We start from the raw sequence: 17,738 nt of genomic DNA, 5'->3' as shown, positions 1-17,738 counted from the left end.
AAGAAATGTCTTAGCACCACGTGAGGTCAAAGAAATTACTCGGCGATCCAGGTAATAATAATAACCTTGAATACTTTGCACTCCCATAATGTGCTTTATCTGGATTTCCAAGCGCTTTCTCACCATACATTAATCCTCGCCCCCACTGCGCTATGAGAAATACCGATATTATGGTCGGCACACAATGGGGCTGGGAGGAGACGTGCCCAAGGTCAGGGAACGGGCTGGTGGCAGCGCTGGGGACAAAACTCTGGGTCCTGAGCTGGTGGACTGCTGGCTTGTGCCGTGCCTTGTGCCGCGGACACGGAGCAAAACCCTTGCTGGGCTTTGTGGTCTTCTCATTGTAAGAGCAACGGGAGGCAGGGCTCTGCATCCCAGCTCCTTTGCCCCCCCCTGAAACATGGTTCACGAGCTGCACATCTCCTCACTTGTCATTTTACCCAGGCACCCTTCAGCAGCACCGAAAAGATGACTCCGCGCTGGATGGGAAGGTTGAATGCTGACAGTTCTGAGAGCTTTCCTCATTACGGATGACAATCACCTCCTATCATCATCATCATCATGCCGATAATTGAGTGTTTTGTAGGCAGAGGTGCTATTTTCTGAAATTCTGAGAAATTCTCTGAGCCACGAGATAAGGGTGGCACTGAAAGAGGGCGTTTGGTGGTAGCGGTCTTGATTGTAGCATCTCAAAACACCATTACAGTGCTCCGGGCTTATTTCCCCATTAAATGGCTTTGGACCTATGCACTCGCTTCCTTGTCGAGTGACTTTAGAGGGGCAATTTTCAAAGGGGAAAGCAGAATCAGCCAGGTGGGACCTCGAGAGCTGTGTCCTGGGGAGGAATGTAGCTGCCGTAGCCTCGCTGCACTGCACAAACCTTCCTCGTGGGCAAAGAGCCATTCCTGGAAAAGCTGATGGACACAGAGTAAACAGTCAGCCTATTTACTGCAGCTTTCTGAGCCTGCAAGCCAGCAGTAAAACCCTTCATTCACCTTCATTTTCCTTTGCTCTGCCTCCCCAGCAGGGATACCCCAAGGAGGGCACCGCGTGCCGAGCCCCCCGAGCCCCCAAAACTCCTTCCTTAGTGGATCCTAATGAGAAACCCTCTGCTCGCCCTGCAGGTGATTATTTCGGCATCCTGATGGAGGCAAAAGTCACCAGCTTCCCCTTCAGCATCCTGGACAATCCCATGTACTGGGGCAGCACGGCCGTCTACCTGGGCTGGTCCCTCATGTGAGTATGTGCCCCCACCGGCAGCGCTATGGGGTAAATGTGGGGTCTGTGCGCTACGGGGCAGGCGCTGCCGGGGAAGGTGTAAGGTGCTGGCTTGGACCAGGGGCCAAGGAAACTGTTGGCAATGGGAAATCAGCAATAAAATGGCCGGGGAGTAAAATGGCAGGGAAAGCACAACGTGCCCTGGCTTCTCGCTTCCTGGCTATTTTTGTGCCTCTGAGATCTTCTGCTGTCATGAAAGACTTGCGGCATTAATGGTAGAAACATAAATAACGGCCAAGAGCTGGGGAGAGGAAACATCAGCAAATGCTCTGCCGCCAAACGGGGTCCTTGGCAGGCTCTGCACATGGAAAAATCAACAGTCAGGGCCGAATTCATGCCGGGTGTCACTCAGCAGGGGCAGGGCGCTGATACCAGGGATCAGTGTGACCCTGTAATTACCTCTGAAAAAAACAAAACAAGCCAACACACCCTTTCCCCCACTGCATGGCGATAACACTTCCGAAACACTCCTCATGTGATACAACACAGCTTAATAGCCTGCTTAGGAGGAAATGAATAGGCTGTAATTTAGCAGTAAATGAGCAATATACTCTATTCTGTGTATTAAGTTTTATGTGGCTTTCATTTAATATCACATTTTATTTATTTGCCCAGGAGAAAAAAACAACACTGGCTGCCTTGCCTTGGGAGCCCGTAGAGCATTACAGGTCTTTATCTCTACGTATTTTGCATGGGCACTCCCGAACGGACCCACCTCTCTTCTCTTTCTGTGGAAAAATAAAACCTTTTACCACTTTATGGTCCCCTTTTCAGCCACGTCTGCAGCAGCAGACCAGTCTGGCCCCTGGTAATAAGCCAAGCCGATGGCTCCGCTGAGCCTTGCTGATGTTCCCTCTGCACGGTGAGATCCCCCCCCTGCAGCCGTCAGGCATCGCTGCACAAGGTTATTTGCCTTCCTTGCAGCCCCACGGCAGCTGGATTGGGTCCAAACCCTGGGAAATGGAGCCCGAGAGCCAGCCTCACGCCCTCGCTACCCGTGGCCACCTCAGGGCTGGGCACAGGGGGACAGCGTGGGGACAGCGGGGCAGGAGGAACCCGCCCCCGCCACACTGCAGCCACCCAGTGTGACATACCCAAAGGAGGAATTTGACCAGAAGGAGTTTATAAGATTTTTATTATTATTTTTTTTGCAACCAGCGTCAAACAATTTCCTGGAACCTCTGCCGAGCCCCCTCGAGCTGTTTGTGCCGCAGAAATCCCCTCTTCACCCCCGCGACAGAGCAGCCTCGCACCGGGTGCTCTTTGCTTGGCCTTCCAACACACAGTCCCAGGGAAAAGCAGCTTGAAGCAGCTCAGGACAACAGTGTGATTGCCTCTTTTTCTTGTTAAAAGACTGCTCCCATAAAGGGCAGCAAGGCGTGACAAATAATTGCTGGTGATAAATTGCTGGAGCTGTGCAAAGTGGCACCAGGACACCACCCGCCTGGCCCTGGGGAAGCTCAGCACAACCCTCCCCGCTGTGTTTGTGGCCGTTTGCCTTCCCCCTGATCTCGGCTTGGGTTTCTCAGTTTTTCTGGGGGTTGCTAGGGCTCTCCTGAGGTCTCGCTGGAGTCACAGGGCTTTAAGATGTTGGGTGGCTGCCCGCGGAGGGGCCAGATTTAACATCCCGGAGGCGGGAGGGATGCTGCAGCTGAGCTGTTGGTACAGGAGGAGTGCATCTGCTGACGGGTTTTGGACATGGCCTGAAATGTAGAACGTATTTCTTCCCCCTCGGTGATGTATCATGCTCCATATCGTGGCACTGGAGCCCAGAGGGTTGATTCATTTCCAGCTGTGAGGGCACATACCGCATAATGGAAGCGAGCTTGGCAGCGCCCCAGACAGCCCGCGATTAGGACTCCGACGTTAGGAACATGCTTTGGGGCCAGAGCCGCTGTTTTCTCCCTTCTAGGATGTTGCAAATATCCCGGGCTTGACTAATGGCAGCTCCACAGTCAAAATAAACACGTCTGCCAAACGCACTGCGGGCAGAGCTTCGACCCCTCGGTGCGTGCAGCAAGTGGAGGGGCTTGGGGCTGTCAGGGCTCCTTGCTGTGCCCAAGGGGGATGCATGGGGACAAAGCTCCTCTGCTGCTCACCACAAAAAGGGGAGTTCGGGGAGGAAAGAGCTGCAAGCAGCAAACGTGAGGCAGGAGCAAAGCAGCACGTCCACGAGCCCACGCACATCGCTCTTGCAAAAAAACCCACGGCAATGGGGAGCTGCAGCAAGGGGTGGGGGCAGACAGATTTCCGATCAAAATAAGTCCTCAACAGCTACCAGGACCACAAAAAAAAAAAAAAAAAAAAGCACAAACCCTACCTGGCTGACTCATCAGCAACCCTGCTACAAAACGAGCCGTGGCTCAATAAGTAGGTCGGGCTCGTGAGAGAGCAGAACCACACAAATGCTCCTCGTCGCCCGAGCCGAGCGGCCTCATTTCTCCCCCCCAAGATAAATGGAGCGTTGGCTGTTTCGAGACGGCTCCGTGTATCGGTGGTAGGGGAAGTGTTTTAACTCATGGCAACAGGCTGTGTAAATCAGAGCTGGCACCGCAGCCAAATGATGCAATTAGAGGTCTTGCTGTCAACAAACAATCATGCAAATTTGTTCCCTCTGATACAAATCAAGGAGGAGACATGACTAAGCATGTAATAGCAGGGGGTGGGGAGACGACGAAGTTGCCCCGTGTATCCTAATGAGGAAAAAACTTACAGCAACATGGAAACGGTGAAAAAAAAAAGGTGGAAAGGGTGAAAAGTGTGTGCACCTCTCCAGGAGCCGCAGGGTTTGGGTGCTTCGGGCTCTGCTCTGAAGGCATTTTTCCCAACAGGGCTGGCCCCCTCGCATGAGGCTAGCGAGATGTTTATCCTCACCAGAGACCAGCTAAGTACATTTTATTGCTGACAGCCAGCTCTTGTCCCCTACACAGGGCTGTAACCAGCAATTAAAGGCAATCAGCAGCGTCCTAATTAATGGCAACGCTTGCAGACGGTGGCTGGAAGCATGGGATGCAGGCAGGATGCTTTGGGGGGGCTGATGCTAAGCGATGGACTGGCCACAGCCACGTTTCTCGCTGCAGAGATGAGGCTGGGACCTGGTGGGGAATTTGGGAATTTGTGGTGTTGGCAGCTGGTTTGGAGACTGCCGAAATCCCGGTGCCATGGTAAGGACCTGGCTGCCTTCGCTACCTTCTGCCCCTCACGCCCTGATGCTTTCAGGTCAAGCATCAAAGAATTGACCCCAACACAGGCAGTGCAGCATGGCAATGGGCTTAATTCTGATTTTTTGGATTTTTTGCCCCCCTTGCTAAAAGAAAAAGCAGCCCCCATTGCATCTGCAGTCCCCGAGCACCGCTGCAGCGCAGTGTGGCCGTGGCATCGGCCCCCGTGCTGCGCCCGGGGACCCTCTCAGTGAGGATCATCCAGCCAGGCCCTGGGGACCAGCCAGGACCCTCTCAGGGCCACCATCTCGCTGTGTTTGGTGCCATGCACTGCCAGGTGCCTCCTGCAGCCCGGGTGGCCCGTATTTCTGGGCACACCAGGCGTCTCCCTTGCAGCAGGCTGGCTCGGCGCCACGGCCGTCCGTAAGCAGCTGCTCAGCTATTAAACAGCCTCCTAATCTCAGGACTTAGCATCAAAGCAGGAGCTCTCTTAACGGAGACGTGCGGGGATCAGACTTAAAAGAAGTTGCCGAAGTCGGCTGGGGAAGAGGCTTTGCCAAGTAACATCTGTCTAAGACAGTTAACATTAAGTACAAAAAAAAAAAAAAACACCAAAAACACACCGCCTTTTGTTCACTTCTGTTTAATGAGCGAGCGAGAGCTCTCATGGAGCCTGATGTCTCATTTCACTTTCTGAAGCAGGTCTTGCATAAGCCCATGTACTCACCTGATCTTCTCCTTCCCTTTCAAAACAGGCACGCAAGCCCAGCTGGCCTTCTGCTGACAGCTGTAGTGGCAATTTCCTACACAATTGCGGTGCTCTATGAGGGGTGAGTAGCTCTGCAAAAGTGGAGGGCTTCTAATTATTCCTACCAGCTTTAGCTCCCAAGGTTTCGGGGAACTGCAGAAGCAGAGAGGGTTTTGTTTTTTGTTTTTTTGTTTTTTTGTTTTTTTTCCAATTCATGCAGCGGGGAAGAAGGAAAACAGAGGATTGTTTTCCAGTTGTTTTGATAATGGGCAGATTCCTTTCTGAAACTATGTGCTGAGTTCTAGGAACATTTGCGCGTTTGCTTATTTTTATCAAAGCGAGGTTTTTCTCCTTCGGCTGCCCGCCTCTGTCTGCACAAAAGCACTAAGGAAGGCAGGACGAGGACTCATTGTGGCAGCTGAAGAGGCCCTACAGGAAGGACTTGCATTCTGTGGTTCCTCGGATGGGCTCCTCTGATGTTTTACGCCACGGTAGCCAGGCAGCCCTGGCTGAAGCAGCCCAGAACTGTTCCCAGAAGTACTGGTTAGACTTCAGCAGTACAAGGGCTTCTGTCTTTTCAGGGAAGAAGGAGGGTTGGGGGGGGCACAGCTTCTGTTCCCCGAGGCGAGGCAGGAGCAGAGGTCACCCCAGAGCTCCCAGCACTCTTCATTTTACCTTCTCCCCCTTCTCCTGCCCCTCTCTCGTGTCTCTGCCCCCTCTCTCCCCACGTTCCTGTCCCCCAACCACAGGCCTTTCACAGAAGAAATCTACCGGAGGAAACAGAAGGGAGCAAAGACCAAGTAACGACGGGTACGTTTGCTGCTCACACGTGTTCTGTTCAGCGAGGGGGGCTCCGGAGGGGCTGCTCTGCTGGGTGCCCCCACCTCCAGGCACACTGGATGGGGCAGAAGTGCTGCCCACCATCCCAGCCCTGCCTTCTCCTCTCCCCAGAGCCCTTCCTGCATTTCTCGGGAGTGTTGAGCCTCAAACCTGTGCACAAGCCTGTGTGGGAAGGCTTCACACAGCAGCCTTTGTGTCTGCCTCCTGGCAGCCGACCAGCAGCCCCCAAACTGTTTTGATCACATACTTGAGAGTCAGCGCGAGGGAACGCTGCTGGGGAGTTTTGAGGCTCCAGGTTTGATCTAAACCAGGCGGAAAAAAAAGCAGATATTGGCCAAAAAGCAGATATTGGTGCTCCAGCGAGTGCCCAGGGTGTTGTACGAGGATGTGTGTGTCCTACAGCACTGCAGGGAAATTGGGCATCCCTGCTCCGTGCCGGGGCTGGGGGCATTTCTGTGCATGTGCTCACACCAGCTCACTGCAGAAACTCAGCCCTGGCTCGTTTGTTGGGCCAAAGGCTTCTGCAAAATCCTGGCCCAGCTGCATGCACACGTTACTGCCCAGGCTCCTTTCCCTGGGGTTAAATACCATCCTGGAAACCTCCCTTTCCTCTGCCTGCTGGTGGTTGGAGGGCTTAGCCCCTTAGCCTCTGCCCCAGCAAGGCTGCTGCTGCACCAGCACTGTCCTTAACAGCCTCTTTTTGTCTCTTTGCCTTTTTTTAAAGCAGTGTCTTGGATACCTCGGCGCAGCGTGCCTTTGCGCTCCCCACGCTGTCCGATTTGCCCACTTTTCCCACCGAGATGTATCCTACTAATTAGCCCAGCAACCCCTAATGAGCCAACTGAGCACCCTGCAGTATTGGAAGCAATCAGAGGAACAGTACGAGCACCTCCTCGCTCAGCCCGTGGGAGCTGGAGGGTCCTGATCCAAGGTCCCCAGGGCCTCCCGACCTCTCCTCCTGCACCGATTATTGAAGATCTGCAGGGTACAAAGCAACACAGCTCCAGCTCCGGACCAGGGGGCACTGGGGGGTCTTTCGTGAGCAAGCTCTGAGCACGCAGGAGCACCGGCTGCAGCTGATGCTCTGTGCAGAAGGCACTGGAAGCAGGCTGCTCGGGACAGCGATGCCACTCGGTGCTTTTCGGGGCAGCTCACTTCATCTCGTCGCTCGCTCCGCAGGCTGACACCTCGGAGGGGCCGATCCTCCGTAGCCCCGCAGCACCTTTGCAAGCAGACGCTGCCAAAGAGGCACAGCCTGGTGCCCCCGGGGCTCTCAAACGCTGCCAGGTGAGGAAGAGGAGCAACTGCTGCAAAGCCAACACCAAATCCCTTCTTATCCGGAGCAGTGAAACCTCCCCGACCACGAGAGCGGTTTTCCAGCGGTGCAGAGCCCTGTAGCATCTCTGTGCTGCTTGCAAAGGGGACTGCAGAGCACGGAGATGTGAACGCACTACCTAAACCACTGCCTGGGGACAGCAGAGGGATGGCAGCTGTCCCGTGGGGAAGCCCCAGCCTGGAGAAACCATGCTGGGAGCAGAGAAGACCAAGGGGAAGAGCCAGTTCCCATCGGGTACCCGCAGAAAGACTGGACCTGGCCCTGGCCATGCCGGTGCCCCTTCCCTCTCTGCACCCCAGGGATAAACCCCATCCATCCCCTGCTTTGCCCCAGGCTCCTGCCCCCCTTCCCCACCACCCAGTGCCTTCCAGCTGTTCTTCACTGCCTTGCAGGGGCGGGAGGGAGGGTTGGGAAGGGGTTCTTCCCCTCCGCCCCCGCGAGATGGGACCAAATACAGCCTGGGCTCGTCCGGAGCCCTGCTGCTGGATCCGGCCCTGAACGGGACGGTCCCAGGGCTGAGGCTCCAGCCCCACGCTCAGTGTTTACAGATTCCCAGAACAGTATGAGAAATAAGCTGTAAATGACCAAAAAAAAAAGCAAAGAAGCAAAAAAAAAGCAGCGTAAAGCTCCCGGCAGAGGACGGCGGCGCAGGGAAGGGGGCTGTGGGATCAGTCCTGGTCCCACCCTGGCACAGCGCCTCGTCCCCACGTCGTGACGTCCCCTCCGGAGAGGGTCCTCGCTTCTCTCAGAACAGCCCAATTCCCTCTTGCTTGTGCATGGTTGTAATTCACCCTCCTGGCATCGCTCAACGGGAATTAAAAGTGTCGGTTTCTTTTCAGCCCAGCCCCAGTTTCTTTTTCCTGCGCTCACGGACGCCGTGTCTGTGCCTCGCCGCTTCAGAGCCATCGCACAAGGATTATTTTCTTGTATTTCTGTCTCGGCGACCTTCCCCTTGAAGACTGGGGTATAGTATTTTATTTTTAGCCAAGTTTCCACATCCCCTCCGCGGTTAATGTTTATAGACAGAGGCTCAAACAGCCCAGTGCCCATAGCAACCAGCGCGGAGAGGATGCGTTGCATTATGCAGACAGTTTATGTCAGAGCTGCCAGTCCTGGCTCAAAGTCACTGATGTAAATAAATTCAGATTCGGTGATAGGTGAAAGCAGTATTTACCGAAGGGGCATGTGCTCGTTAGGGGAGGATTACTCTAACGAGGGCTGTGTTTGTGCTGTCTTGCTCCCGGGCTGGGGAGCGCGTACGCCTGTCCCTGTCCTGCCACGAGGCTGCGGGGACCCCCCCTGCAGCCCAAAACAGGACCCCCCTGGTCCCCAAAACAGGATTGGGCCCCCCAGGTGGGTGCCTGTCACCACACACCCCACTGATGCAGCCGCTCTCCTCGCAAGCTGGTGGCATCCCAAAAGCACGGGGGCTTGGTGCTGTGCCGGGAGCATGTCACAGACCCCCTTCCCGAATCTGCCACTTCACACCCAGCCCTCCCCACTCTTATCTCACAAAGCTTTTTGGGGCTGTGCTGGCTCTGTCACCCTTTTTAGGGTCTTTCCCCGCAGCAGCCGGTGTGGGTGAGCGCGTCCCGTGTCTGCAGACGTGGCTCTGCCTGCTGGGAAGCTGGGATTTGGCGTTTCGGAGACGTCTGCTCCATTCCCTAAAGCAAAACCAAGGAGCTTAATTGTGATGTTCAGACCCACCTACACACCCCAAGCCTCCTCTCTGCTGTTTTTGGGGGGGGTTCGTTCTGTTTGGGACCCGTTCTCGGCAGTGAGCACCGTGTGCCGTGCTGTGCCACGGGGAGGGGAGCCCCGAGGAACCATTATTTATTCACGTGTGGTATTTGGCCTCCAAGCCAGGCTGTGAGACTCCTGCTGCTTCCAAAGCTGAGGCCTCAAAGCACCAAAAAAATCCCTCCTGGGTTATTTCTGTGCCACGATAGCATCCTGGCATCCTCCTGGCTCCCCAGGGCACGGCCCCACTGGCCGGGGCTCCCTGACCCTAAGGACAAGCTGGTCCCAGTGCCAGCAGGGGCAGGACGTCCCCCCGGCTCCGCAGGAGCACCCTAACACCACGCAGGGTCCCTGCAAAGGTGGGCCTGGGATCGTTCCCAAATCCTCGTGTCTTGGAAACGCGGCGCGGGGCTTGCTGGGTTGTTTGAGCTTGGCAGCGGGGTTTGTTTGTAGCCTTGGGCAGAGCCGCGCGCGAGGCTGTGCGCAGAGGCGGCAGATAACGCGTCCCTCTGTGCGTCGCACGTTTCCCCAGCGCAAACACCGGGAAAAAAAGGAGAAATTGGTTAAATGACAACTCCTGCCTGGCAGGGACAGCCAGGTCACCGCGTCCAGCCCCCGGTCACCTTTTAGCAGCAGAGACCCAGCAGCCACAGCACCGCCGTCACACATCACCGGGGTTTTTCCCCTGCGTGCCTCCTTCACACGTGCTTCACACGCATGTGAGCATTTGCTCATGTTCTCGAGGGCGTAAAACCACCTGTGATATTTTGGGGGGATCAGGGTCAGCTCCATGCTGAGCTCTGCCCAGGGCTGCCGGGCTGAACGTGGGGGCCACATCCTTCCACCCTCTCCTTGAAGGCAGCCGCGGCACCGGGGAGAGGCAGAGCTGGGTCCGCGGCCTCAAAAGCCCCTCGCTCTGCATCCCCCACCCTTACCCCGTGTTTGCTTTCGTCCAGCGAAGCTGCACTTCCTTCACCTGGGGGAGGAAAGGCCATCGGCCCGTACACGGAGAGCAAACAGCGTCAGCCAGTAACAGAGAACAAACACACGGCGCAACCCGGGCAGCGCTTCGCGCATCAGCGGAGCTGGCAGGAGGTTTGGGGCCGCAGGAGAAGTCACGATCCCTGTGGGGTCCTGCCAGGCCCGGCCCCTGAGCCTGCAAGCCGTGGTGTTTGGGTGGAGAGGGGGGGACAGGGGAAATGGGGGTTCTGGAGGTGCTGCTGCATTGATTCCTGATGCAGAGGCTGAGCCGTGCAGCAGGAGGGGGGATGTGGGTTTGTCTGGCACCAGCAAATGGGTTGGGATTTGGTGCTGAAGCAAAGCTGAGGTTTGGGCAGAGGAATGCGCATGGGTGTGGGGCCTTACAGGGGCTGTTTGGGCACTGAGTGCTCCCCCAGGGCTCTCCTGGTGCAGAGAATGGGGCACGATGGGCCCTGTCCTTACAGGGGAAGGAATAAACCGGGCTCCCCTATCGCTGCTGCACGGGGAAAACACCCCTGGGCTTTAAACTGGTCCCAAAGTAGAAATTCAATGGGTAAAGCACCCTCAGGGAAGCTCATTCCAGGTGTGAAACCGCCGGTGCTGGCGGTGAACAAAACCCTGGTGGCAGCAGGAGCCATGTGGGGAGCTCTCGGAAGCTCCTTGGGTCCCTCCGATCCCAGGGCTTGTTTCAAGGCTTCAGGGATGACCCCGCAGCGTGGAGCAGCAGCAGCCCTCGCCCACCATCACCCTGCCCCTCGCATCACCCTTCCCGGGCCGTTAACAGCATCCAAATTTCCCCGACCCCGTCCCACCTCCACCGGGGGGGGGCTTTACGCACGTAGCTCCCTCCCTGTGCCAGAGGACAAGTCGTGAGGCTGTTTTTCTTTAATTAGCACACCGAAAAGCAGCCCCGGGACAGCCTGCGGAGCTGCCCAGGCTGCGAGCATCATCCTCGGCTCTTATTTCCAAAAGCACACGGGGAAGCAGAGGAATGTGCTTCTTTTTTCCATGCTGCTTTTTGATCGCGGGACAATTGTTTACCCAGGGCGGCTCGTTGGGGCTCAGCTGCTCGCCTGCCCCGGGCTGAACCCTGCCTGCAGCAGGGACAGAGGTGACCCCCGGTGGGTTTTGGGGGCAGCGGGGGCAGGTGTGGGACCAGGACACCAAACACCTGCAGGCTCCGTGCCCACCGCACCGACTGCACATCCCTCCACCAGCTCAAGCCCATCTCCAACCGCTGCTACCTCTCGGGCTCTGCTCTCTTCCAAAAGCCTTTTATTTTTGCCCCAGTGCCCTGGCAGCTGCTGCAATTCCCATGGGACCCCCTGAAATCGGTAGAGATGCATCCACTGGGGTCATCGAGCCCCCCATCTCCCCCACACCCTATATTCCAGGCCTGTAGCTGCCCGGGTCTGGTCACCGGTGACATTTCTCTCTAAGCCCCAGCATCCTCAGATCCGTGTTGAGATCTGGGCATCGAGCTGCTGCCGTGGGTTTTGGTGAGTTTGTCGCACAAAATCCCTCCGGGGTGGCTTTCCATCAACGTCAGGAAGCGGGGCTGATAACCGTAACCAGACACAGGTCCCAAGGGCAAAAATTAAAGGATGGGAGAAGGGAACGATGCAGACGGTCAGAAGAACACGGCACGGCCAAAGCTGCCCCATGCACACGAGGCTGCGGCCGTGCCTCCCACGGAGCTCTCACCCGGGTGACTGAAGGATCTGGGGATTTGGAGACGTGCCTCCAGCTTTCACTTTCTCTGTTAATCATATTCTCAAAGAGAAAGGAACCGAGAGCCACGAAAGCCATGGCGAAAGAAGCAGGGGGCGGGTGGGGGGGAAGGAGACAAACGAGCGGCCCACCTCTGCTCCGCGCCTCGTCGGGGGAAAATTACACATTGTGAATTAGGGGCCGCTTTTGAGAAGCCTTAAAGGAGGTTTAATAAAACGAGACAAGCTAATAATATAGGGAATTAATAGCAACCCTGGATGCTGCGCCTTGATTTAATCAGATGCTTTTCCCCAGGGGGGGACAAGGAAAAGCGAGAGCTAAGCCCTCCCCTCCCCAGCTGCTCCCCTCGCCTCCTCGCTCCGTCCCAGGGGAGCAGCAGGGCAGGAGCTGGAGCCCTCACGGCCCCGCTGGCCTCCAGCAGCTGCTGGGAAGTGCTCAGCCCACGGTGATCGTTTCTGAGCGAGCTGCAGGCTGGGGAGCTGAGAAGACGGGGAGATGGGCACGTTCTGGGGAACACGGCCCTGTCCTGGGAGGGGAAAGCAGGAATTTGGGAGCTGGGGTGCAAAGCCCCGGTGCGGATGTCAGGAGATAAGGAGCTCCTGTCGGATCTGCTCTGCAGCCCAGGAGGGGTTTGGGGTGCTGGATGTGCCGGGGGAAGGCACAAACAGGCTGTCCTGTTCTGGGCTCTTTCCTCCCTTGCACCCTGAGGATCCAGCTGCGATCTGAGGCCAGCACAGCCTCAGCCACCCCAGCTCCAGGTGCTGATGCAATCGTTCCTTCCCTCAGCATCCCTCCAGCTCGCCTCTCCCCGGGCTTGGCTGTGCAATGCACGCTCAGGCTTTCTGGTACATTTTGCTTCCTCCATGCCTGCAGAGGCTGGTGCTGCCCTGAGCTCTCTTTGCCTGCTCGCACAGTCTGTCCGAGAGGGGCCCTGGGGAGCTGCATGTTCTGTCGCCGGGATGTTCGTGCGACTTTCGGGGAATTTCCTCTCCTCGGTGACTTGCTGGTTGTTTTGGGCAGGTTTCGTTCATCAGCAGGCGGCTGGAGAGCACGGGCGGGCGCAAAAAAAAATAGAAATAGCAAGAAGCTAAGGATTGATCGGTGCCGAACACGTTTAGTTCCAGAAAAAGGTGCCTGTGATCACCGGGTTTCGTGCTCAGCAGCCTGCCCCAGGCTCTGGCTGTACCGAGCAGCTGCGTGAGCCAGCGGAGAGCCTCCTGCGCCCTGCAGGAGAGAAGCAGGCACCCCACAAGCGGCGGGGTCAAACCGTGTGGGTTGTACAGCAGCTGTGGGGGGAAAACGCTGTTTCACCTGCCCCTGCGCAGGGCTCGGGCTGCTTGCAGTCAGGTCAGAAATAGGTGGTGATTTTTCACAGGCAGAGCCGTGGGAAGGCTGTGCCTTGCGGCGAGCTGGCTCCGTTATCATCCATCAAAGGCAGCTGGCTCCTGGCAAACGCGCTCTGCTTCCAGCAGCAGACAAATTTCCAGATGATCCTGGGGGACGGAGACTAATGCCTCGTAATGCTCCTCTCCTCGGGCTCTGCGTGACTCTACAGGAGCCTCCGGTGCTGCGGACGGTGCCCACGTCCTCTGCTGATGGATGAAGCCCTACGGGGCCCATCCAGCCCCGGGGTCCCGTTCCTTGCACCCGGGGGTCCCTCCCTGAGCAGCCCCCTGCGTGCCCCCTGCCCCAGCCCGTGCAGCCGCGCCTCTGCTGTCTCCAAAGAGCCTTTTGGAGCAAGCAAATGGATTTTCCATTTGCTGAAGCCTGCTAACCTAAGAGGAGGCTTGGAGCAGGCTATTTTTACCGACTCCCAGCACTATTAATAGTTGTACGGTTAACAATAAACCCTAATCAAGGTATTTGATTTGTCTGTCCCCCAGAGGTCCGTACTTCCTATTCCTCCTGTTGTTTTCCTTCAACTGCTTCAATTAAATGATCTTTTTGTTATTTGGGGGTGATGCATCTGTGCTTCAGAAGCGGCTGTTAAGCCTCCTTGCTGTCTCACACCCGGATCGATAAGCTCTCCCTCCCCGACCTCTCCTCGTGGCTTCGCTGTGGGGCTGCCAGGGGCTGGACCTGCTCCTTGCTCCCACCCCAGGGGCACCTGCAGCTCCCCTGCATTGCTTTCAGGTGCTCAAATCAACCTCCAGGGGTGAGAACACCCTCAGAGGAGCCCGTAAACTCAGCAGCATCCATTTCCAAAGCAGGGCTGGTGAAACGCCCCCGTGCCCCATAAATCCCCATCCTCCACCCCGAGCTCCCTCGCAGTGCTGTAGGTCAGGGCTCTGCCATTCCGAGCCGTGCTCAAGCACCAACTTTTGCACTTTTTTTTTTTCACTCCTGGCTCCTCAGAGGTGCTTTGATTCCAAGTTTCTCAGCAGCTCGCTGCCAGCTCGCCTTTCCCTGCGCCCCGTCTCCCGTTCATCCATCGTGCCGAGCTCTCCGCGCAGTATAGGGGCTCCAGCGAGCCCCGACCGCCCCAAAACCCACCCTGGCCCCCCCTGCCAGCATCTTTTTATCCCCTCTCCGGCTGTGTCCCGGGCCCAGCAGCCCCCGACCCTGCCCGGCTGCTGCCGCTGCGCTGCCCGGGGCCGGCGGCGGGGCCCTCGGCCGCGCTCTAGTGGGGGCAGCCGGGGCTGCAGGCGGCTGGGGCTGGGGTCGGGGTGGGGATGGGATGGGGTGGGCATGCGGATGGGGTCGGGATGGGGTAGGGATGGGGATGGGGTAAGGATGGAGAAAGGAATGGGATAGGGATTGGGATGGGATAGGGATTGGGATGGGGATGGGGTAGGGATGGAGAAGGGAACGGGGTAGGGATGGGAATGGGGTAGGGATGGGGATTGGGGCAGGTTGGGGATGGGGTCTTCTTGGGGTTGGAAATGGTTATGGGGTAGAAATGGGGATGTGTTAGGGCTGAGGCTGGGGTCGTCTTGGAGATGGGGATGGGGTCGTGTTGGGGTTGGGGATGGGGTAGGGCTGGGGATGGGGCTGGGATGGGGATGGGGCTGGGGGCAGGCTGGGGCTGGGGGCGCCTTGGGGCTGGAGATGGGGCTGGGGAAGGGCTGGGGTCGTGTTGGGGTTGGAGGTGGGGTAGGGATGGGGCTGGAGATGGGGTTCTGTTAGGGCTGGTGATGGGGCGGGGGTCAGGATGGGGCTCAGGTCAGAATAGGGCTGAGACTGGGGTCATTTTGCGAATGGGGCTGGGGCTGGGGTAGGGCTGGGGATGAGGATGGGGTCCTGTTGGGGCTGGGGTCGGGCTGGGACTGTGTTCGGATTGGGGTTTCCCCACAAAGCCCGACCCTAAGCTTTCCTTCCCGGGGCTGCATCCCCGAGCTGGCCACCACCTCCCCTCTCCCCCCGGCACCCCAAAACCGCCCCAATCCCTGCAGGACTTTGCCATCCGTGCGGGACTTGCCCGGGGCGCACGGAGAGGGGGGGGCTCCGCCTGCTGCCCAGGACCCGGAGAAGGGGAAGGGGGGGTCGGGACGCGGCTCCCCGGCTCCTGCAGCATCCGGAGCCGGGGCAGGACCGGGAACGGGAATGGGAACGGGGCGGGGGGGGGACGGGGAAAAGGGGGGGGGCCGGGGCCGGCGCTGACTCAGCCGCCGCCGCCCCGGGCCGTGACGCGCCGAGGGGCGGTCGCTGCCACCTCCATATAACGCGGCGGCGGAGCCCGTGCGGAGCTCACAGCGGCCCTTTCCTAGCGGGGGGAGAGGTGCTGAGCAGCCGGGCACCCTTGGCTTTTCTTTCCTCGTCCTCTTCTTCCTCCTCTCCCTCGTCCTCTCGGCGCCAGCCGCGCCTTCGCCGGCTTCAATGAAACTGGCAGCGATGATCAAGAAGATGTGTCCCAGCGAGGCCGAGCTGAGCATCCCCGCCAAGAACTGCTACCGCATGGTCATCCTGGGCTCCTCCAAGGTGGGCAAGACGGCCATCGTCTCGCGCTTCCTCACCGGCCGCTTCGAGGAGCAGTACACCCCCACCATCGAGGACTTCCACCGCAAGTTCTACAGCATCCGCGGCGAGGTCTACCAGCTCGACATCCTGGACACGTCGGGCAACCACCCCTTCCCAGCCATGCGCCGCCTCTCCATCCTCACAGGTACTTGGCTGGGGAGGAAATTGGGTGGGTTTTTGGGGGTTATTGTTCCTTTTGGAGATGGGTTTTCCAGCCCCGGGAGGAGGGAGGTGGGATTTTGTGCGCGCACGGGGTGGGTGACTTGGTTTGGTGCTGCCCGGTCTGTCCCTCCCCGGTCTCTGTGTGGTTTTCTTGGGGGGTCTCGGTGTGTGTCCCCGTCCCCGCAGCCGTCTCACGTCCCCGCTTTGTCCCCAGGCGATGTGTTCATCCTGGTGTTCAGCCTGGACAACCGGGACTCCTTCGAGGAGGTGCAGCGCCTGAAGCAGCAGATCCTGGAGACCAAGTCGTGCCTGAAGAACAAAACCAAGGAGAACATAGAGGTGCCCCTGGTCATCTGCGGCAACAAAGGCGACCGGGACTTTTACCGGGAGGTGCAGCCCAGGGAGATCGAGCAGCTGGTGGGGGGAGACCCCAAGAAATGCGCCTACTTCGAGATCTCGGCCAAAAAGAACAGCAGCCTGGACCAGATGTTCCAGGCTCTCTTCGCCATGGCCAAGCTGCCCAGCGAGATGAGCCCCGACCTGCACCGCAAGGTCTCGGTCCAGTACTGCGACATCCTGCACAAGAAGGCGCTGAAAGGCAAAAAGCTGCTGAAAGAGGGCGGCCGGGGAGGCGCGGAGGAGGCGTACGGCATCGTGGCTCCCTTCGCCCGCCGGCCCAGCGTCCACAGCGACCTCATGTACATCCGGGAGAAAGCCATCGGTGGCGGGCACGGCAAGGAGAAGGATCGCTGCGTGATCAGCTAGGAGCCCCCGAAGACCTGAAGGAAGGAAGGAAAGAAGGAAGGAAGGCAGGGAGGGGGGAAAGAGGCTCGGTTCCGGAGTGACTTTGGGCAGGCAGGAGGGTGGGCAGGTGCCTACCCGGGCAGAGGGACTTGCTTCTTCCCCAGCCTCCCTCCTCCCGTGGGTCGGTTTTTCTCGGCTCCCACCCCCGGGGCACATTTTGGGAGAGGGGGATGCGGTGGGGGAGGATTTGGAGGGCAGGAGGGGGGTGCCAGGAGCAGCCTCTTCCGGGGAGAGAGACGGAGAAAGGGCGGATGGGTGGCGAGGGAGGATGAGCCCGGAGGGCGCAGACCTCGTGTTTCTTTCCCTCCCAAAACGCCCAGCCTCGGGCCAGGGCATCGCTCTCAGGAGGGAGGGCAGAGACCTGTGAGAATCCACTTGGGGCTTGGGGTTTGTTTTCGTTTCGTTTCGTTTTGTTTTTACTTGAGAAGCTGTGCACGGACTCTGGCTCTGTGTCGTGTGTTTGTCTGTGTTTGCAAAACACGTGCAGAAGACACTCCTAAGCTGTTGCAAAGGCGTTGCGGAGTTACAGCCCCAATGGACCCAAAACTGACTCTTGTTTACATTTGTCTTGTCTGATTTGCAAGATTTGGGGGGGCGGGGGGGAGTGGGAAGGGTTTTTTTAAATGAGAACATAATAGGCACTTTATGTAGGTATTGCTTGTCACTGACATGAACAAAAAAATCTTCAAGTGTTTCTACCGTGGGTGAAACTTGATGTTTTATTTTTTCTACAAAATAATAAAAAAAAAAACTCTTTTTCAAATGACACTTGTGGGTCTGCTTTTTTCTCTTTGCTGGTCCCCAAAGCAAAACCAGATCCTGTCAAACCGAGACCCGAGCCCAGCTCCGAGGGGCTCAAAGTCGCCTCTCAGCTCAATCCCTTTATTACACCATTTTCCCCGACTCCCAGTGCAAAGGTTTCTGTCTCTGAAAGCAGCCGGTTTCTTGCCACACAGGGTAACGAGGGGCCACGCACGCTGTTACTCAAGCAGGTCACGGA

The 17,738-nt window shown here is 57.7% G+C and overlaps 2 protein-coding genes across 5 annotated transcripts in view; both read left to right on the top strand.

The window, feature by feature from the left end:
• Window positions 1-8,201, top strand: part of PEMT (phosphatidylethanolamine N-methyltransferase) — a 38,781-nt gene extending 30,580 nt beyond the window's left edge. Inside the window, exons 5-8 of one of the 3 annotated variants that reach the window (XM_084295817.1) lie at window positions 1,125-1,236; window positions 5,195-5,269; window positions 5,937-5,997; window positions 6,755-8,201. In XM_084295817.1, coding sequence (XP_084151943.1) covers window positions 1,125-1,236; window positions 5,195-5,269; window positions 5,937-5,991 — 242 coding nt within the window. In that variant the 3' untranslated portion in view covers window positions 5,992-5,997; window positions 6,755-8,201. Of the gene's footprint in view, window positions 1-1,124; window positions 1,237-1,893; window positions 2,021-5,194; window positions 5,270-5,936; window positions 5,998-6,751 lie in introns of those variants that run through there. The other 2 variants (XM_084295818.1, XM_084295819.1) reach the window with 2 other exon arrangements.
• A 7,329-nt stretch (window positions 8,202-15,530) lies between these two features.
• RASD1 (ras related dexamethasone induced 1) lies at window positions 15,531-17,283 on the top strand. Of its 2 annotated transcripts, none has more exons than XM_084295994.1 (2): window positions 15,531-15,917; window positions 16,223-17,283. In XM_084295994.1, the coding sequence occupies exons 1-2, from the start codon at window positions 15,632-15,634 to the stop codon at window positions 16,777-16,779; spliced, it is 843 nt and encodes a 280-aa protein (XP_084152120.1). In that variant the 5' UTR covers window positions 15,531-15,631; the 3' UTR covers window positions 16,780-17,283. The 2 variants fall into 2 exon arrangements, with proteins under 2 accessions (XP_084152120.1, XP_084152119.1); XM_084295993.1 differs by having other exon boundaries at window positions 16,149-16,840.
• Window positions 17,284-17,738: the final 455 nt, after the last annotated feature.

This window comes from Netta rufina (genome assembly GCF_964035555.1).
Source record: "Netta rufina genome assembly, chromosome: 15".
Lineage (NCBI taxonomy): Eukaryota > Metazoa > Chordata > Aves > Anseriformes > Anatidae > Netta > Netta rufina.
This window is presented reverse-complemented; position numbering and strand designations above follow the sequence as displayed.